The sequence below is a fragment of the Cynocephalus volans genome, chromosome X (assembly GCF_027409185.1).
Source record: "Cynocephalus volans isolate mCynVol1 chromosome X, mCynVol1.pri, whole genome shotgun sequence".
Lineage (NCBI taxonomy): Eukaryota > Metazoa > Chordata > Mammalia > Dermoptera > Cynocephalidae > Cynocephalus > Cynocephalus volans.
In genome coordinates, this window is record NC_084478.1 from 178,894,384 (window position 1) to 178,915,919 (window position 21,536).

The 21,536-nt window shown below is 53.8% G+C and overlaps 1 protein-coding gene and 1 pseudogene across 1 annotated transcript; one reads left to right on the top strand and one right to left on the bottom strand.

Moving 5' to 3' along the window:
- Positions 1-8,437: 8,437 nt before the first annotated feature.
- LOC134368645 (olfactory receptor 10V1-like) lies at positions 8,438-9,377 on the bottom strand (annotated as a pseudogene).
- A 4,739-nt stretch (positions 9,378-14,116) lies between these two features.
- Positions 14,117-21,333, top strand: LOC134368646 (olfactory receptor 13H1-like). Its single transcript, XM_063085065.1, has 2 exons — positions 14,117-14,230; positions 20,332-21,333. Exons 1-2 carry the CDS (start codon positions 14,117-14,119, stop codon positions 21,331-21,333), a joined length of 1,116 nt encoding a protein of 371 aa, XP_062941135.1.
- Positions 21,334-21,536: the final 203 nt, after the last annotated feature.

Here is a 21,536-nt window from a genome sequence, read left to right on the forward strand (position 1 = left end):
ACACTAAGGAAATGTTCTACAATGTTGAAAGTAGTTAATGCTGAATGACAGCACCCAATCAATTCTTTTCTTCCATTTCCTAAATTGTCTTTAATTACCTTGTACTACTCGAGTATCTGAATCCCACAACGTCCTTTGCAATTCAGCACAATGACAAGAACCAAGACACCGAATAGCAGCTCCAATTTATTTTTTGCATTAACAACAGAACAAGTGGACCTTGAGGCCCAGAAGCCAGTACAGGAATCAAATTAGGCCCCACAGTAAGTGGCAAATACTGCAGAAATCACTGCGCTAGGGAAGCATGCACTGCCTAAAACGGGACTCGAGGTTAGGCTTAGATCCCTCTTTCTTGGCGAGGCTTAAAGAAAAGTGGAGGCACAACAGGCCAGAAGAGTCGCACCAGCATGGATAGTTGGTAAAGACAGGCGATGACGGAAATGTGGAGCTGGCTGGGATCTTCAGCAGTCAGTCGTCTAACATGGAGAGAAGGAGAAAATCAAGTCAGAGGGGAGGAGGGGCGCCTCCCTTCCCGCACAGCAGCACACCCAGAGCAGCGCAGCCCTTCCTGAAACTTAAGCCCTGTCTTGCTCGCAGCTCTCCTTGGGCTGAGACCGGCCCTGGCCACTTGCTGCCACCAGCTCCCCGGCCCGTTTCAGAACTCACACAGTGAGGACGTTGCGGTTCACACTGATCTCCTTCTGCACTGGCCCTCGGCCTTGAGCATGTGGGGTCAGGAACAGGCTGGCGAGCTCCGCGTTCTCAGGCGATGGGAAGGGCACGCTGAGGGTGCTGGTGGGGTCTGGTTAAGGCACCATCCACAGGACCCACTTTACCTGTGCTTCAGCCCTCCTGCCCTCTCCGAGGCCCGCCTCTGTTGCCCACCAGCCCCATCCTGTCCCCTGCCTGCCCGGGCCACAGGGGCTCCTCAATAGGATACAACCGGACTTGTCGGTTACCCGGGCCTCCAGCCGCGGGCGCAACATCTCCGCCGAGCCCTGGTGCCCGCTCCATCTGAGGAACGCCACTGACTGCAGCACCTGCCTCTCCCGCGACGCCAGGGCCTACACGATCGCCAGTGCCACCATGGTCATCAGGGTCGTGAGGATCCCCAGGTGGCCGGGCACCTGCTCTGCCTGGTGCACCAGGCTCCCCTGGCCCACGTGGCCCACCAAGGTCTCCCGGCCTTACCTGAGCGTCTGCACCCCTTGCTCTGACCGCTGCACCTGCCTCTGCCTCCAGGGCACCAGCACCTTCGTCCGCCACCAGCATGGCTCCTCCGCCATCAGCCTGAGACTCCATCTTGAACACTGCCCCCGACTCCACTGGAAACTGTGCCACCTACCGCTTCCGTTCCAAGCTCCGCCCCTTAGCTCACAATGCAATTCGGAATGCCCAGAGCGCCTGCACAGACACTCCCTGGTGACGCCTCCTGCCGTGTGATTGGTTCCCACCACGAGGACCCTAGAGACCAGGAAGGCTTTCTAGCCAATGGGCTCTCCCTCACAATTTCCGCCCTTAGAACCCGTCATAGCCCTAGTGTGCCTGCGGAGACAGGAACACAGGTCTGGTCCCGCCAGGCGCGAGGCAGGCGCTGTGGCGAGCCATGGGCACCCTTATGCTGCCTAGCCACGAGCCCGTGACTACACCCCAGTGCACTTGCACAGAGAGACCCCCACACGGCCAGCTCCCTCGAAGCTCACCCTGCCTCGACTCTCAAGGCCATATGGACCACGAAAACCCTGGGGATCCAGGTCGGCCCAGCCCTTAGCGTGTGGCGCACTGTGGGCTCCTGTGCAGACAGGCCCTGCTGCCTGCCCTTGGAGACCGCTGGTGAGGCCCCGTGGTGACTGGTTCCCACCAAGCCTATCCCTGCCCCAAGTGTGTCCTGCCATCCTGGCCAATGCCACACGCGACCAGCTTGCTGACCAGCAGTGCCCTGTCATCAGGTTCTTGGAGGGACCCAGGCGCCTCTGGGCCAAGCGTATGCTGTCCCGTCCCTCTGGTCTCTGCACATGGCTCAGCCCTGGGGACAGGAGGTCAGGGGTGTGGAGCCATCACTCCCGGGTCCTACATGTCCTCGGGGAGCGCCCAGGCCAGCCCCTAGGTCTCCTACGGCAACATTTGTCCCAGCTGTCCATTGCGTCCACCTGGTGGGGGGCCTGGGGCCGACTGGCATCCCTGCCACCTCCCGCCGGTCAGATCCTCGCAGGCTCCAGGCACACTGCAGTGCCCCCAGGCCTGGTCCAGGTGGGCAGAAGGCTGTGGGACCGAGGAGCCACCCCTCCCCCTGTCGGGGCAGGTCCCAGTCGCCTGGCCCGCTGCTGGCAGGGCCCTCAGGCGCTCTCCCTCCCCTTGGAGCAAAGTCTTGGGGCTTTCTGGCGGGCAGGAGGTGCCAAGGACCCTCCACTGGGAGGTGACCCCGTGTTTGGTGGGTGCTGGTCTACTTCTGTGTCTGAAAGGGGCGCACATCAGGAGAGGAACAGCTGGAGGCCGGCAGGGATGGGGGCGGCATTGCCCTGGGAGGCGTGTCTGTTCCCACAGTCCTTCTACCCACGCGGCTGTGGGGCGAGAGGCTGCAGGGTTCTGTCCCAGGGCTCTGGGGCTCTCACCTGTCCTGCTCAGGCTTGCCCACACCCTGCTCCCTGGGCTGGGCACAACCCAGGGTAGGAACCCTGAGCATGGCTCCCACCTCCAAGCTTAAGGCCGATGCACTTTCTGCGTGGCCCATCTTCTGTGTAGCAGCTTTAACCCATGTACGTCTATGTCACATCAAGTCCCGAGACAGCCGAGTGGCCCCTAGAAAGGCTTCCCCCCACCGTGACATAGGCTGGAGGGGTGGGGCTGGGTGAGGACGGCGGGCCTGTGGGGACGATCTTACTGTGCTAAAAAGCCACTGCAAAGACAGCAATAAAAACATGTCGTTTTCCAAAGCTGGCTCCTGCCTCGACCTCTGCTTCTCTGGGAGGGGAGGAAAGAGGTGCAGGAAGTGGGGGGACCTTCCCGAGCAGGAGCTGCTGCATTCAGCAGGCGTCTGTCCTGAGGGCCTCTGCACCCAGCACTGCTCGCTGCAGGAACTGCGGATCGAGCCAGAAGGAAGCCCGCAGAAAGCCTTGTCCCCCCGCAGCTGACACGGTCGGGGAGAAAAGGAGAGTAGTAAGCTGAGGACGAGCAGATGAAGCAGGCGAGGGTGGGAGAAGGGATTCGAGAGGTGCGTAGAAAACACAGCAAAGAGCGCATTAGCAGGTCAGAGCCCCCGATCTAAGGGACGGCTGCATGTGGGGGACGAGGAAGAGTGTGGTCAAGGAGGACCCCCAGGCTCTGGTGTAACCGGGTCCTACTGAGATGGGACCGCCAGCAGGGGCAGGGCGACAAACGAAGAGCTCTGCTCTCAAGCGCTTTCCTGTGTTTTCTGTACACCTGTTGAATCCCTCCCGGTCGCCATCACCTCCGGCCTGCCTGTTCCTGTGCCTTTGTCTTTCCACGGACATTTCGTCACACCTCAGATCACGCTGAGCCTCTGGGCCCCCTGCACAGTCCTCGTGCCCTCAGACTCCAAGGTGCTGGGGTGGACACCTCTGTGTCTTGTGCCAGCGCTCCATCTCCAGCTCCCAGCACATCTGCCTTGTTCTGTCCCCACCCAGCCTATGCACAGGGTGGGCCTGGAAGTGCAGGGGAGCTTGCACCCCTGGACACAGCCCTCCAGCGAAGCGGCTAAGAGTCACTGGACATGCCTCCTCAGTCTCACCCTTTTCAGGACAATTCTGAGGTGCAAGTGGCTACCGAATGAATGAAATGAGGTAGCGGATAGAAATAGGAGCGAACCAATGAAGCTGTCGGTCCACACCTCAGCAGGAGCCCGGGAGAGCAGCGTGTGAAGGAATAGTGTAGACAGAAGCGCTTCTGCATGACCCGAATCGTGTCTAAGGAGAATGCGCTCACCTAACACATGCGCAATAACGTGCAAGTTAAAACGGTAGGAGGAAGTTTAGATGAGCTTTATTGATCTTGGGATGGTGAAAATCTTCTAAGCCTACTCGGAATGAATAATAATCAACAAGAACATTTACTGGGTGAGTACTTGCAGTCACTGTCCTAAGCACAAGACAGGAATTAGCTCACTTATCCAGAAACACATCACGTTTAGTTTTGGTCGTCTAAAGATAGCCACTAAAGTGTTGAGACCACAGGTGATTTTTATTGTCTTTTCCAAACTTGCCCATATTTTCTTTCTTTCTTTTTCTTTTTACAGTGAACATGTATTACATTTGTAAGAAGAAGAAAATTCTTAAGACAGTTATTCCTCAATTGTTGCTGAGAAAAACTTGTAGTTAGTTCCCAAGAGAACCACTTTGTTGAAGCTTTAATTATCCTGTTCAATTCATGGGAGACCGTATTTTTCCTCGCAAGGTTCTTCTAATTGGCACCTTTTCCTGATGCAATGAGGAGGACTGTGCTATGATGAAGTCCCCGAAGTCACTGAGCCTCGGGGCCAACGCTCCACAGCTTCCCTGTCTGCAGCTTTGACTTGCTTCCAGGAAACACCCCTTTCTAAATTCTCCACACAGTGCTCGTCCTGCCTTGACAGTGGTTCCTCCAGAGGGCACGTGACAGTTTCCTTCATCAGCATGTCCTAAATATTACACAATGGGGTTTTTCTTCTGCCCTTTCCATGCACTCACGTATAAACACAAGTGCGCGCGAACACAAAAACTACGCACATAGACGGGGCTGCTCAGCAAATAACCCCAGAGCACCAGTCCCGGCAAGCGCTCTGGCAGTCAAAGCCTTTGTGTTTCTGAATCAGAGAGGACTTGCTGGGAATGTATTAAATACATTTTAGGACCCATTAGGCATAGTCTGTGATGATGAATCCTCACAGGTGACAGGGCCAGGGTGTATACATTCGAGGAAGGTGATTGCTAAGTAAGACATGCTCAACATCTGTCTTGAATCCCTGGGCTTTGGATCACTACAGCCACATGAACTTGGATGCTCTGTAGTCACCTGAGACCCAACCAGCTCTCAACCAATCTCTCTCCCCCACTCTCCAAGTGTTTCCCACTCCTATGTTCTCTGTCTTGGTGACAGGCATTTCCACAGACCGCCTGCTATCATCTCACCTTCCACCAATCGATTCCCTTCGATATGTCTTGTCCACGCTCCCTAGGCCACCCTAGGCCAGGCTGGCATCATCTCTCACCCGTCTGACAAGAACAGCCTCTCCCTGGTCTGTACAGATTCCTGGGCCCCTTCCCTAGAGATTGGGCCTGAGTCGGGCCCTCTGTCCTTCAGGAGGGGGATCGGAACGGCATAGGCCGGCCTAATATGGACCGGGGAAGAGCCCAGCCCTACCTACCAGGGCTGGTGGGTCTGCCCTTGTGTCACCCCGTGCAGGTCACGGAGGGCCACCGGCCTCCAGAGGGCTCCTGTGTTGGACCCCGGACTCTCGGGGTGGGGCCTGGTGGGAAGCCCCTGTTGGCCTTTCGACCTTGGTCTTCTCTGAACACCCCGTCCTACCCTCCCCGCTGCCACTTGGGGACAGTGAATGGCAGCCACGCATGGGCAGGACCAACCTGTCTGGGAATGGAGAGGCTGCCCTGCTCTGAGCAACTCAGCTGATCCTCAAGGCACTGCCCGCTGACCAGGCAGGGCGCCTGCCAGTGACGGCCCTCCAGATGGTGTCCATGCCCTTCTCACGGCCTTGGCATGATCTGCGCCCCACCCACGACTGGGAAGTGACCTTCCCCCCTCCCTTCGGTCCCCTGTGCTGCCAGACACCCACCCACGGCCTGGGAGTGGCCTGACCCACTGCCTGTGCTTCCCCAAAGGCCACATGTGTGCGCGTGCGCGTGTACGTGTGCATGTGTGCGTGCGTGTGTGTGTGCGTGTGTGTGCGTGTGTGTGCATGCGTGTGTGTGCGTGTGTGTGCGTGTGCATGTGTGTGTGCGTGTGTGCGTGTGTGCGTGTGTGTGCATGTGTGTGTGCGTGTGCCCCTGCGCATGCGAATGGGGATATGGGGGATGGCATTCTAAGGAGGGGGCTGCCTGGGCAAGGGGGACCAATCAGTAGTCTTTAATCTTTAAAACATTTTATTGTGGAAATTACGTATCTACACAACAGTAAGAATAATATTGAAAAACAAAGGTACCCTTCATCCAGATTCAACAGCTGTCAGCATTTTGCTAGTTTATTTTGAAAGTAGGGGAGGATTTAGGGATGTGAGCAGTGGGAGTTAATGTTTCTCAAGGTGGGAGAGGAAGAGGCACCCGCCTAAGCTTGCTCCAATAAAGGGGTGCTCACTGCAAGCTACAAGGGCTTGGTGTCCCCCTTGCCGCCCCCCCGACCGGGCTGCAGCGTTGTCCAGCCCTGAGGGCAAGTGCAGCATCACGGGGGATGGCAACGTGGAAGGGCTCGGTGCTGCCCTGAACTTCGGCCAATCCCCACTGCCACTAGTTTGGCACCTGCGTGCTTGACTCTGGGCCATGTGTCACTCTCCATCAATCATCCTATGCAACCCTCCCCACAATCCCAGCAGGTGTGGGACAGTATTGCTCCAGGTGATAGCACCTGGGCCTATGTTTGGGCGTAGCATTGATAGCACTGGGCTGTCTCCAGGAATTTGCTGGTCTGTCTCCCACACTGGTTTGTGAGCTCCCGGGTGGAGCGTGTCATGGATTCTTTTCCATAGCTGTCCTCTTCTTTCAGTGACTTGCCGTGGCCTTGTCAGTGACCAGAGAGCAGGCAGGGCTGGGCACAAGGATAAAGGGCCCACATGGTTCCTACCCTTCAAGATTGGCCGCTCCTATCTAGGAGCGCCCCTCTGGTGGCTCCGAGGGCAGGGTCCTCGCCGAGGCACAATGAGGGACGTGCTAGGAGCAGTGAACTGAGGGGAGCGGGCAAGCCTGGAAGTAGCTAATGCTTACGTTTTTGTTTTTGTTTTTTATGCCTCATTTAGGAATGCTTTTTGGGTTCACATCATAAGGAAATGTGTCGTTGATTGAACACGAAGTCCGGAGGGAGGTGGTCTTGGTGTCGCTTCAGTTGCTCAGTGGTGGGTCTGTCGGGGCCCTCGGCTCCCTCCTTCTTGACCCTTTTAATAGTGTGTGGGTGCTCCTAGGTTTGGTGCTGGGGATGATTCAGCCCTTCCTAGGAATGACTAGCAAGTAAGCATTGTTTTAGTGCCTAATGGCCTGGGCTAATTTGTGAGCTTCTTGAAGGCAGGGACCTTGTCTTAAGCTTTTCTGGGCTAAGCCCAGTGCCTGGTACACACGAGGTGCTCATTCATTCATTCACGCGTTCATTCAAGAAATATTTCCTGCTAAGTGCTATGGTGGAGTGGACCACAGGGCTCCCTGGCACTTACCCAGCCTGTGGGGTGGGAGTGGGGTGAGCAAACACTTTCTCGAGATCACTACACCTGACCTTCATCCCCGAATCACAGAGGTCTCGGCCCAGGAGGATATTTCAGTGCATCAGCAGCTGGGATCCAAAGGTATCTCTGTGCCAGAGCCAAGGGGGGTTCACAGTTCAGGTCATTTACCATTTGTTGAGCACCTGTTATGTGCCAGGTGCTGGGGTGACAGAGCGTCATGACAGTTCTTGCCTTTAAGGAGGCTCTAGGCCAGTTGGGGGTAGTGGATGAAGCGCACGCACATGGAGCCGTGGAGGAGGGGCACCTCCCCCCCTGGCGTGTCCGTGAAGGGCCGTCTGCACGGATTCGGGAGCAAGTGGCCTATAAGTGGGATTCAAAGGACGAGGAGGCGTGAGCTGGCCCAGAAGCTTAGGAACAGGGCAGATACTGAAACGCCTCAGTGAGGACGGTGAGCGTGTGCAGGGTGCAGAGTGGTGTGGGCAGGTCACAGGCCCTTCAGTGCTGCCGCTGCTAACGCTAATGCTGCCACTTCGGTGTGCACTGTTGCGTCTCGGCTGACCTCCAGGTCACTTTCTAGTGATGCAGGAATTCCGTGTCTGGGCCGGCTCAGCCTTTGCATCCAAACTTTACCTAGTTTGGATCTGGGAGCTCCTTGTATTTCTGTCCCCGCTGGCGTTTTGTCCAGAGAGGTGGCTGGCTTCACGTTTTGTTCGGGTCATGTCACGACCTTCTGCCTGTCCACATGGCTGACAGTGCTCCAGGTGGTCCTGGAATTGCCCCTGAGGGGGTGGACACTGCAGAACTTCCCTGTCTCAGAAAACCTCAGGATTCTTCCCTTCTGTCTGACCACAGAAAAGGGGGCAGCGAGTTCTGGTGTGCTGAGAACCATGGCCAAGCACTCAAGGGGAGGACGGGCCGCAGGGTGCATGATCTGAGGACTGATGGGGCTCTTGAAGGGGGCCGGGCTAGTCCTGGTGGCCGCGCCTTGCCTTCCCCGTCACCTGGAGCCAGGGTCACCTGGGGCCGGGGTCACCTGGTGCAGGGGTCACCTGCTGCTGCTCTTCAGCCGCTGTGGTGCCCCAGGAGGCTCCTGAGGGCTCCCTTGACTTCCTTGTTCCTCAGGCTGTAGATCACAGGGTAGAGCATGGGGGTGACGTTGGTGTAGGTCAAGGACACGATTTTCTCCTGTCCTGGGGTGTAGCATGACATGGGGCGAATGTAGGTGAATATTGCACAGCCATAGTGCAGGAGAGAGACCAGCAGGTGCCCAGCACAGGTGGAGAAGGCTTTGCTCCTGCCCTTAGCAGAGTGGATGCTGAGGAACGGCGACGATAAGGAATCCGTAGGACAGCAGGATGAGCACGGACGGGAGCAGCAGGACGAGCGTGCAGACGAGGAAGACTGCCATCTCGTTGGCTCGCGTGTCTGCGCAGGCCAGGAATAGCACTGCAGGGATGTTGCAGAAGAAATGGTCGACCCCACGGGACTGGCAGATGGTCCAGAGGAATATCAGCGTGGTGAGGGTGAGTGAGAGGGCAAAGCCGCCGACACATGCCAGAGACAGCATGTGCAGGCACAGGGCCCTGGTGATGATGAGTGTGTAGCACAGGGGGTGGCAGATGGCCACGAAGCGGTCATAGGCCATGGCGGCCAGGAGGAAATACTCTGTCCCGCCCAGGGAGACGAAGTGGTGCATCTGCAGGGCACAGCCCAGGAAGGGCATCCGCTGGTTCCCGGACAGGAAGTTGACCAGCATGTTGGGGACAATAAGCAGTACATAGCCAATTTCAATGGTGGACAGGTTTCGAAGGGAGAAATACATGGGGGTCTGGAGACAGGAGTCCGTGAGGGTGACGAGCACAACAGTCATGTGCCCCGCTAGGGTGACAAGATGCAGGATTAGAAAGAGTCCAAAAAGGGGGATTTGCAGCTGGGCCAGGTCTCCAAAGCCCAAGATGATAAACTCAGAGCCTAGGGTGTGGTTTTTCCAGCACGTGTCCATCCTGTGTTCTCTGCTGCAGGACTGCTGGCTGGAAAGGACAGCTTTCTAGCAATTCTCCAAGTCACGGGAAACCCTGGAGCCCTTTCCACGCACGGACGGGAGCGCACCCGGCTCACCAGGCCCTGCCAGCTCCTTCCCCAGGCTCGGCCCTCACCTCCATCCGATTAGCCTCCTGAATTCCGCCCTCTGTTCACCGAGAACAAAGAACGGCTGGTGAGATGCTGCTTTAGTTCCCCGGCTGGGCTCTTACAGAAACGATCCAAGACGAGCGAGTTGTAAACGTGCAGTTGATTTTCACAGGCCCTGAAGACAACCCTCCTGCCAGAGCCGTCCTGCGCTTGCAGCGTTGTCTGCGGTGGGGGTCTGGAGTTTGATGGAGACGGGGTCTGCAGGATCACTGCTGCTCTAGGGAATTCCTGCAGGACATGAGCTCTGGCCAGTTCATCTCAGGCACTTGCGACGTTGCTACCTGCAGCCGAGGGCTGCGAAGCGGGTGCTGGAGAGGAAGGGGGCAGAGCTGGCACGAGCTGCTGCCCATCCTGTGCCTGCACGCCTCAGCTGCAGGGAGGCCCGGCTTTTGTGCCACCCCTTTCCAGACCCCTCCCCTGACGCCCTAGGTGGGCTAGCCCCTTTCCTGTGTCCCCACAGCACCCTGAGCTTCAGCAGTCATATTACACACCACCGAGGCTGTAATTCTTGGCTTATTCTCCGTGTCCCCCGACAGCCTATGAGCTCCACGGGGGCGAGAAGCGTCTGCCCTCAGCCCCTTCCACAGTGGCTGGCGCAGTTAGCAGGACGCATGAGGGCTCGTGGCTCATTTGTGCATCCTCTGCAGCCAGCAGTGTGCGGGCCTCGCGTGAGCAAAGCAGGGGGCACAGGGGTGGGCGGCTCACAGGGTCGGCGCTAACGGGACAGTTAGGACAGTCAGGACAGTCGGGGAGGACGTTTTCTCAGGGCCGCGGGGTCGAGCGCCGGCCGTCCACGCCGTCGGCTGGTCTGCTTCCCAGACTCTGGGGGACGCGTTGCTTCTTCCTTCCCTCGGCAGCACCCGAGTTACAAGGAGCAACCCTGCGATGAGCCTCCAGGTTCTTCCCGTGCATCCCTCCATCACAGCAGTGGAGACGACGAGGAAGTTTCTACAGATCCTGCAGATGAAGCAAATCAAGAGTCAACAGGCGTTCACGGCCCTGTGGAAGCCCAGTTGCCCCTTAAAGGAACTCGCTGCTTAGCGACCTGCCATTTCTATGGGGACCACTGAGGCTCAAAGCGCGTTCGGTGAAACCAGAAAACCCAGTCTGTAGACAGCTCTGCTTGCAAGTTGCACTAAGTGTCACGTACCTAACGGGCACCGGGAGTCTTTGAGCTGAGCAGGTCCCTAGGGGGCGACGTGCCCACTCCTCACGTCAGAGCAGATGGTCACAAAGCCTTCTTCCCTGGGTGGCCCGTGCCCTGCTCCTGTCCCCACCCCTGGCCTCTCCCCAGAAATCACAGTAAGCCCCTGCCTGAAGCCCCCTGTCCTGACGGAGCCCAAACCCGGGCTTTCCCCTCTGCCATCTCCCCCACCCTTGGTCACGGGAGCCACGGCTGGCAGGACTGGCAGAGAGCAGGGTGGCCAGTTTCCCTTCAGACAGAGGCCCCACAGCTGGCGCTCAACCCCTCCCGTGACCCAGCCCAGCTTCCCACCCTCCACGCTCAGCCTTCCCACGAGCCCCTTGTGCCCTCCCTTGAAAATTCTGTCTGTGGGTGAGAACGTGCTTGCTGGGCTCGTGTTTGTCTTCCTCGGACGCTTGCACTCTGTCCCCCCATGAGAATGCTGCAGAAATGTGGGGATTGCTTTGTTTATTTGGTCCCTAAACCTTGAAAATACAGAAAACACGGAAGCAAGAGTAGAAGTCAAACACGATCCAAACACTTCAAAAGTGACAGTCGGAGTGAAAGTTTCTGCTCCCTCAGTCCTTCTCTGCACTCCCCGGAGAACCATTCATAGCAGTGAGGGGCGTTTGCTCCCCACTTTGTCCTGTGCATAGAAACACAGATTCACGCGCTCACATACACACACAGGCGCTCACACACAGGCGCTCACACACAGGCGCTCACACACATGCACACATGCACACACATGGACACGTGCACACACATGGACACGCACTCACACACGCACACACGCTCACACACACGCACAGGTGTGCTCACACTCACACATGTATGATTTTCTTCAAAAAGTCTGTGGAAAAGTAGAATTAAAATACAACACAAACCTTTCCATGAACTTTCTGAGGTACACTCTTACCCGCTCACGCATATACACATGCTCAGACACATACACACACAAAGAAACATAAATAAAATGTGACCAAAATGCACTGTCATGTAATCAGTCTTTTATGACTTCGATGCTGAAGTGGCTTCCTGTGTTTCTTTCTTACGTTCCATGGTACAAAGCACATCCTGGGGTAGAGCACAGAGCAGCTGCCAGGCTGTGGAGACTGCCAGCGTGTCCTTCCCTGCTCGTTTCTTATGTCCCTGAGCACCCATGGAGAAGAGGCCCAGGGTTACCTGGAAGGGGCAGATCCAGTAGCTGAAGGAGAAATGCAGGCAGCAGCCCTGTGGGAGATTGTTCTGGTACCGTCTGCTGTTGGTGAGAACCCAAGAGTGATGAACAGCCCATCCTCAGGGCAGCAGGGACAGGGCCGCGGGGCCCGGACCTGGCAGCACCACTTCCCAGGACCCAGATGGTGTCTTTCCAGCCTGTTTGGACCACAGGGAGCAGCCCTCGGAAGTATAGCTGATGGTTGTTAGGAAGGGAGTGTCCTTAGAGGAGTTGCCACGGCCTGTGACTTGCGTTAAGTAGCAGTGAAGGCAGGACTGAGAAAGTCCTAGGAGAGGTCAGGAAGGAGGCCGTACTGGGATCCCTGCACTGAGGGGCGTGCCTTCCCCAGGTCATACAGCTGGACCCAAATCCCAATCCCGATGACTTGTGTTTCGTTCGCAAACCTTGGATACAGTTTAGGTCGTGACAATGTTATTTCAGTCAGATCTGCTAGATCTGCAGTCCCCATTGTAGAATTAATTACCATTACGTGAATCAGCCTCAGGCTGATTTGAGAGGCAGATAACATACAGGTTTGGCTGGGGTCGAATCCAGGGACCAGTCCTTGCTAGAGAGAAGCTCTAAGTGGGCAATGGAGCCTGAGATTGGGGCATTTGAACCGACACCCCCCCCCCCACTGAGATTCCCTGGTTCTTTGTAAGAACTAGGAGGCTCTCAGGGCCTCCCTCGTTAATACGCAAAATCAGAGTCATCGAAGTGGCTTACTTCTCTGAGTGACGTGGGGAATGAGAGCTATGGAACCTTGAGAATGCTGCTCCTCAGCTGACCTAACCTCCTGTCACATGCCTACGTCTCCCCAAGGCCAACATATCTACACCCCGACAACTCCTGATCTAGGTGTAGCCCAGTGTCCAACCTGTACCACGGTCCACATCTCGGTAGAGCAGGGCCACAGTTGCTTCTGTACAGCCCAGTAAGCTCCATCGTCCCCTGCATTCCTAAATTCATGTGTCACCTGCATTCATAAAGCTGCCTCACCTACCAGCTGCAGACCCCAGGTCCTATTGCTCAGAAAAGCCTCCCAGATGCCCTTGCCCTTTCTAGGAATACCAGCGCCCAGGTCAAAGCCATTGCCACATTCTGGAAGTTTTATTCCTTTTCCTTTCTTTTTCCTTTTTTAAAGAAAGAAAGGCAAAGAGAGAGAAAAAAGACAGGCAGGAAGACACACAGAAACAAAGAAAGAAGAAAAGAAAGAAAAAAGACAATGAAGAAAAACAGAAAAGGAAAGAACGATGGACAGATACACAGAAATGGAAGGAAGGAAGGAAGGAAGGAAGGAAGAAAGGAAGGAAGGAAAGGAAAGAAGGAAGGAAGGAAGGAAGGAAGGAAGGAAGGAAGGAAGGAAGAAAAAGGACGGAAGGAAGGAAAGGAAGGAAAGAAGGAAGGAAGGAAAGGAAGGAAGGAAGGAAGAAAAGAAGGAAGGAAAAGATGGAAGGAAGGAAGGAAAGAAGGAAGGAAAGGAAGGAAGGAAGGAAGGAAGGATGGAAGGAAGGACGGAAGGGGGGGAAGGAAGGAAAGAAGGGAGGAAGGAAAGGAAGGAAGGAAGGACGGAAGGGGGGGAAGGAAGGAAAGAAGGAAGGAAGGAAAGGAAGGAAGGAAAGGAAAGGAAAGAAAGAGAGAAAGAGAGACAGAGAGAGACCGAGACAGAGAGAAGATCCTGCTGAAAGCGAGACCGGCTGCCATATGACAAGTGTCCGTCCTTTGCAGGGCCAGCACAGTGCTGGGTGCTGGGCTCTAGGCGGTGGCAGGGACAAGGCCCACACCCCAAAGCAGAAGACAGGACCCCAGACTACTCTGCTGGAGCTTAGGATCACTCGCAATCTCCTCTGAATCATTCCAGCCGTTTCTGCCTCTGCCTCCGCCACCAGAGGGGCTGCCGACACCAAGGTGGGCGTGTGGCAGTTTTCTAGCCGCTCTACTTTTCTCTTCCTCTTTCCTGCCCTCTGGCCCCCTCTGCTCTTGGCCACAGTTTCGAAAACAGAAGCTCTTCTGTTGGAACGGAGAGAGCGGCCATGGTGACTGCGGGGCTCTCTCAGCAGTGACAGCTCGGGGACCACCGCTCTCAAAATTATCCAGGTTTTCTGCATCTGGCTCCAGTTGGATACCAGTTAGATCCCAGTTAGAGACCATGGACTCTGATAGGATTGGGGGCAACACAGAACCGAGTTCTGGGAACATCATGGTGCTGGGCCTGGACGTTGGCTTGTCTGCTAAGTTCGGTGGCTGTAGGGCCGGCGTGGATGTTTGTGTGCATCCTATTAACTATCTGGACTCTTTGAAAGAGAAAGTCCTGATTGGGGCCTCAGGACTTCTTTGGTTTCTTAGCTGGCACTTCTGCCCCACGGTGAACTCTGCCCCGCCCCCTTCACCACATTGCCCGTGGGGAGGAGGCCACAGACACCCCCGTACCTGGACACTGAGCTCTGCTCAGTGGAACCGTCTCATGTGTTGGGTGAAAACGTGACGAAGCAATCTGGTTGGCCATTCTTTTCTCACTTGAGTTCAGTAATTACAGGTTCTCTGTGTGTTGAAAAGGGTAGCTACAGGCTGGCAGGTTAATTTCATTTTCTAGTATTTGGGGCGACCACAAAGAATTGCAAAGTCAGAATTGCCTGAAGGTAGGTACGTGTCAGAGTTTTAGGCTCACCAGGCAGGTGCCCCCTTGCTTTCTTCCCTTAGATGCTGAGACTCCAGGGAAAGAGCTGGGCACTGCCATGGACTGGCTCTCTGAAGGAAAACGTGCCAGCTAGAGGTCAGGGGGCACTGCTGCCACCACAAGACAGAAAAAGAACCTCTCTGCTGCCATCATCTTGGGCTCTTCATAGTTAACCAGATCTCTCAGTTGGCAAAGTTGACCCCAGACAGTCTAAACTTTTTCTGTCTCTCTTCATCCCGCCTGGAAGATTGGAGCACAGAGTGTCTGATGGAGCCCTCTTAACTCCCAGTACAGGTAGACACCGAGCTTCTTCTGTAACATGAGCAAGCAGACCTACCATTAGGGTTCTATTGGTCAAAAGTAGCAGAAACCGGACGGAATAACCACAAAAATTCCTTGAACTATTTAAGTCAAGTGCACACTTACGATGGCTGGGAGGGGAGGGGGGTGGAGAGGAACGGGTAAAGGGGCATGAAAATCAAGTACAATGTATTTTGAGAAGTAAAATAACAAAAACCCCAAAGTAGCAGAAACCAATTCCAAGTAGCCCAGGAAACCATGGGAACTTGTTATGTGAATACTAGGTTGGGGGTGGGGGCTGGGGGTGGGGGTGGGGTAGTTGTCTCCCAGAAACTCAGACAGGAGCAAAGTGGAACCAGAGACTCAGACACCATCAGGACTGCCCCCTTCCCTGTCTTTCATCCCTGTGGATGAGCTTTGCTCTTCCTTTGCTCTGAAGACGTTTCATCTGCACCTTCTGTTGCAAGGGCTGCAAAGATGGCCAACAGCTTCCAGTCCAGGTGTGGGGTAACTTGAAAATCCTCCTGTTATACAACATTCCCGGGACTCTCTCTGTGTCTCAAATATGCACTAAGAGACAGCCAGAAGGGCCTTCTGAATGTGGTCTCCATGCAGTGCTTGCCAAGGAGACAAATGGGAGGAGTTGCTGGCAAATGGATGTCAGCCAGTCCACGTGAAGTACATGACATCCATCTCAAGATGCAGTAGTCAATGGAGACCCCGGTCTGTCTAGCTCCTTTCTGCGCCTTCCCCCTGTGGTGTGGTCTCAGTGGTAAAAGCTGCCTCAGTGTCACCATGCCCTTATTCCCAGTCACAACCCAGGCCACTAAATGGAAAAACAACAAAGGAGGGACACGGCATGGAAAACCAGCCTGAGAATAAGGAAATGACCTACCTGAGGTTGACCTGCGAACAGATAACGTCGTCCTTCCACTCAGTCTCAGTCTTTCTGCACATCCTCTTCAGCCTATGAGCTCTCAGTTGTGGAATGAGCATTTATTGAGTGGTGACAGATGGGCCCCTAGAGCCTGGCAAGGTGCCTGGCACTCCATAGATGCTAAATAAATATTCATTGAATGAATGAATAAAGAAGGCAAAAGGTGCTCATATGGCCTTGGGGGTGAAGGACGGTGTCTCCCAGACGTGAGCATTTATGTCCAGGAAAGGATTTCCCAACGGGACAGACACTGAGTAGGGGTTTGGGAGAGAAGCCAACTTTTGCTAACATGGCTTCAGGTTCCCTGAGGCTTGGGCTGTTCCACAGTCAGGACTTGCTGTCTCTGCAGCCCACAGGGTGAGATAACAGGAAGCCTCTCAATTGAGATGCAGAAATCGCTGTTTAGCATGTCTGCCTGTCTTTTCCTTTCCTTCAGTACTTTCTCCTCTGGACAGAGCAGATTCCCTGGACATCTGGATCTTTCCTCCCGTCCCATTTGTGAGCTCGGTGTGCACATTTTGTTTTTTTGTTTTTTAATTTGAAAAACTTTTATTGATTATGCATATTCATGTGGCACAGAGCTGACCGTCAGCAGCTGTGCCCACGATGCGGCGAGCAGATCAGTGCTATCAGCGTGCCCACCACCTGCAACTGCAATTACTCCCTGGGCGTGCACACTTTAAAGTGCAGCAAACTTGCCCTCCAAAGATGCCGCTCCAATGCACACCATCATCAACAGCACGGCAGTGCTTCTAGCCTCACATCCTGCGCTCAGAAATGTTTTCAGCACTCCGGAAGATGAAAATATCCACCCGTGTGTCTTTCTAGGTGTTTTAGTGTTTCGTTTGTCTACGTTTACTCTTTGATCCCCTGAGACTAATTTTGGTGAAAGGAGTAAGGTGGGGATCCACTCTCGTGTGGTGCATGTTTTCATGGAGAGCCAGTTGTCCACAACACCATTTATTGAATGTTGTCTTTATCAAATTTAACAAATGTTAAATTTCTCCCTTATCAGACACTAAATTTCCATATGAATTAAACATATCTACTTCTGGATTCTTAATTCTGCTTCATAGATCAGTTTTCTTCTTTCTTCTTCAACACTAAAATTTTCGTTATCACGTTAGCTATTATTTAATTGATATTTCCCAGGACTTATTTCACTGAATCACATCCAACGTCCATGGGAAACATGGTGGGACTGCACTTAAGGGGAGACGAAGAAGCCCTACTGGCCTAGACTGATAACCCCCAGTAAGTGCTGATACAGGACCACCGTGCTCTGATCCTCATGTCCCGGGACCCACAGGGTGAGCCCGCACTCACGGGAGTAGGGGAGTGTTGGGTTTTTTCCCGCATGGACGCCTGCACTTACAGACTAGTTATACGTATATTCTCTCAGTTCCTCCTCCAAACCATGAAGTGAGGTAGCTGCTATTATTCGCTCCATGTCAAAGAGAAAACAAATCTAAAGCTGAGAGAGGTTAAGTGTCATAGCTCACCCAAAATTACACAGCCAGGAAAGGGTGGAGTTGAGCTTAGACCTCTGGAGATCTGTCTGGCTCCAGGTCAAGTTCATCCTCGGTCAAGTCGCGCCCTCAGTTTTCCTTCTAAGCAGCTGAATTCTAATTCTAAGCGTTGTAAACAGACTTAGTTCTAAAGCTGAATTCTTAATGTCTGCTTCGGATATGTGTCTTCGTTCTCCTATTAGTCTGTGCACTCCTGCTGACCTTTGCCTCCCTGACAGCAGCCAGCACAGAGCCTGGTATAGAAAAGGCAGAAGCCCGTGCGTTGGGCTGTGGGGCGGTAGCATGAACTTATTTGTTGTAATTCTCCGGCTCAAGGAGTAAGTGTGTTTGCTCCACCAGGGACCACGTTTACAAGTGTGGCTGCCCACAGAGGCCACTCACAGCCTCAGTGATATATATGGTTGGTGCACACCTGTAATTGTTTCCCCTGAGGCTCTCTTGCCAAGATCCTTTTGGATTTCCTCAGTCTCTCTCGGCTTCATAAGGCCCGCAGAGCTAACCCCCAAGGCAGCTCTCCCCTACTCAACCCAAACGCAGACTGGAAAGTCGGAATTACTTTCCGGAGCCACCTTGCAAGCCACATGACTCTTCCTAGAGTGTGAGTCTAGCTGGAGTCGTTCCGGGTAGAGCTGACCGTTGTGCGTCCCTAGCAAGAGGACTGGGCTTGTATATTACCCATCCTGGCTTCACTGCATCCCGGAGTCATGGGCAATGGGGTAACAGTGCAGGGCTATCAGATAACCCAGATTCAGGCGACTTTCTTGGCAAAGCTCAGGCCTCTGCAATCCTTGGCAATCTTGTGCTTCCGGAGATGCCCTCTGCACCTATCCCTGGTGGATCTCAGAAACTGGGGATCAAGTAGCTAGGAAAGGTCGGTATTTATGGAAAAGAAGTAAAATTTAGCCTCCACTCCTGGGAAAGAAGAAATCCTCATCTCTGCCCACGTGTTCACTTTCCACTCTATGGCCTGCTTTTCAGAAGCAGAAGCCAATTGCTGTTCAGTCCCCAGTCTCTGAAGAAGGCATCAGGAAATAATTCATGGGTTGTTGCTGTGCACAGTTCTTAGGTCCTTAAGGCTGTTTTAATCTCTTCTATCGAGCTCCTCACCTCCCTAGTGCTGGGCCCGCGGGCCTCTGAGTGAGGGCAAGGCCTCGCCGAGCTGAGACGGCAGCTCTCTCCTCCACGAGGGAGACGGCACGTGAGCACTGCAGGCAAGGGAAGACTTCGTGGCCGTCCAAAGGGTCCCTGAAGTCGGGCAAACACGTCAGCGTCTGACAAGAGTTACAAACATCTCACCGCGTTTGTCCCAAAGCCGACTTAACCTTGGGGAAAGAGAGCTTGGCTCAGAGTCTCAGCAGGAAGGGGCTCTGGTCTGATTCTGTCCAGCACCGTCACTGAGTGTTTGGGCTCCTTCCGTGAAGGGGGCCTGGCTGCAGAGCTGGAAGAAGCTTGGCTGGTTTGAGTCAGCTGCTCCACCCATCTCACAGGCGCGATTTGCTGACAATTCCGCCTTCCACCCTCGGGGGTGGAGGTGGGGCTGGAATATCATTTTTGGAAATGCATGTCACTCATGGAAGTCTCGGTGAAGAGCACGCGGAGACCTTTCCCTTGCGGGTGGTGTTGACAGTGCCTCAGTGGCGCGGTGTAGATTTGCGTGCAAAGAGGCAGCGTAGGCCACTTTCCTCAGACCTCCAGGTGGAGTCTGCAGAAGAGCAAGGTCAGTCCCCTTACTCAAGCGCATGTGCATGACATTGGATTTGGCCCTGACGGCAGCAAGAAGTGACCACCTTCCCAAATGACGAACCCGTTCTGTGCTGTAGCACACTCAGCAGCCTTTGCACCAGGAGCTGGCTGTGGAACAAGCCCTGCCAGCGGCTCGTGAAAATCTGTGTCTGCTCTTCACACCCAGGTATGCACAGGAATATTCAAGAAGGGGTGGTTTTAAATTATGAATATTTACAGGAAAACAGAAATCACATCTTTCCAAGTATTGAAACGGACCAAAAACTTTAATGCCAGTTTTAAAATGTGTGTGTGTGTGTGTGTGTGTGTGTGTGTGTGTGTTTGAATAGTTTTATGAAATTCTTTGGGAGGGACCCTGCAATTATTAAGCATCTGAAAAGCTGTCTGTGTTATGTGTCTCATTCCTACTTTAGGATGAAAGCTGAAAACCAGCAGGAAATGATCAAGTTGTACTCGAACCAGTGGTTCTCAAACTTTAGAGGCATTAGAGACACCTGCAGAGCTTGTTAAAACAGATCTGTGGGCCCCACTCCCAGAGTTCCTGACTCAGCAGGTCTGGGGTGGGGCCTGAGAATCTGTATCTCTCACAAGTCCTAGAGGATGCTGACTTTCCAATCTTCCCTTTCTCCTTTCTTCTCTGCCTTGAGGAGTGACGAGCTGCTGGTTGAAGAGGTGGGAGGAAAGCATTGTGGATCTTTTGGTCTCAGCCCCAGTGTGGGAAGGGACTTAGGACCTTGAGTGTTGATTTCGAGTGAGTACAAGCCAATATTGTCCTGAGGACCTTTCCCTGTGCCGCTACACTGTCATTCTCCTGCTCCTGAATGAAGAGGCAGCCGGTTTCTTCTCGTGGTCAGGCCTCATTTAGTTTGGAGCAGGAGCTCATGGGAGGCTTGCTGGCCAGAAGGCTGGGTGGGTCCTTTGTTCTCTCTTCCTCCAATACTGTGTTCACACAATCCAGGGGCCCCGGTCCTTTTTCCTGGAGGACTGCTTTTTTATTTTCCCCGCAGAGGATGCAGACACGGGTGTGGGTCACTGAAGCTGCTGGCAGGTTAGAGGCTGAAAACTTCAGAGGTGAGCTTGTGTCAAGGGCTGCTGTGCTTTAAGCAACCTGATAGTATACTCGGTGAATTCCTTGCTGGCAAAGAGCTGATTCGTCTGCCTTCTCTCCCCGCCTGTAGCTGTGGATAGACGAAATGAATTACCAGGAAATTGGAAACCACACCAAAGTGACCGAATTCGTTCTCGTGGGACTGTCCAACCACCCCACATCCCAGAGTGTTCTTTTCTGGGCACTGACGTTTCTCTACATACTAACTTTGGCAGGAAACAGCATGATCGTTTTCCTGGTGGGAGTCAGTTCTCAGCTTCACACCCCAATGTATTTCTTCCTTGGTAACTCGTCTTTACTGGATCTCCTGTTCTCCACCAGTGCTTTACCCCTGATCATGGCGAACTCCCTGCAGAACTCTCCCACCATCTCCTACAGCTCCTGTTTTGCCCAGCTTGCCATCCGAGCCTTCTTGGCACTGGCTGAGTGTTTCCTTCTGGCCATTATGGCTTACGACCGATTCGTGGCTATCTCAAATCCACTCAGGTACAACTTGGTCATGTGTTCTCGAGTATGCACTTTAATGGCTTTGGTTGTGTGGGTGACAGCCTTCCTGCTCATTGTCGTGCCCATTCTGCTCTTCCCCATCAGTTTCTGTGGGCATAATGCAGTCAATCACTTCTCCTGTGAAGTCCAAGCCATCTTCAAATTGCTCTGTTCTAACACCATTTCCCTAGAGGTTATGATGATGGTATGTGCTGTCATTTCAATGCCAGGACCTTTAACTTTCATCCTTATCTCTTACCTTTGTATCCTCAGGGCTGTCTTAAGAGTCCATCCAACTGAGGCTAGGCTTAAGGCCTTTTCCACATGTGGTTCTCACCTGGTCGTGGTCACCATCTACTTTGGGACACTAATATATATTTATATGAGACCACAGGCCAAAAAGTCCCAAGATGGGGACAAAATTGTCTCTATATTTTATGCAGCAGTGACACCAATGCTAAATCCCCTCATCTATACCCTGAGAAATAAGGATGTAAAAGCTGCTCTCAGGAGAGTAACTTGTGGGGCCAAGTCCTCATGCTTCAAGCACACGACAGCCCGCTGGGTGATAGGACAGCACAAATGATTTAGCTGCCCTGGCAACTTCTCATCTGTGAGTGGGAGTCCAGAAATGGGAAAGGACTTTCAAAGCATCTGAGAAATGGAAGCAATCACACAAGGACCAGCATTTGATGACATTAAAATATAAAACTGCTATATGTCACGTGCATCTTAAATAAAAATAAGATGCAAGCTATCACGAGGATCAAAGGTTGCAACACACATAAC

Coding starts and splice junctions, on each gene's coding strand:
- LOC134368646 (XM_063085065.1), top strand. CDS start 14,117: ATGGACTCTGATAGGATTGGGGGCAACACAGAACCGAGTTCTGGGAAC. Junction 14,231..20,331: donor GCTGTAGGGCCGGCGTGGAT/GTTTGTGTGCAT, acceptor CCCCGCCTGTAG/CTGTGGATAGACGAAATGAA.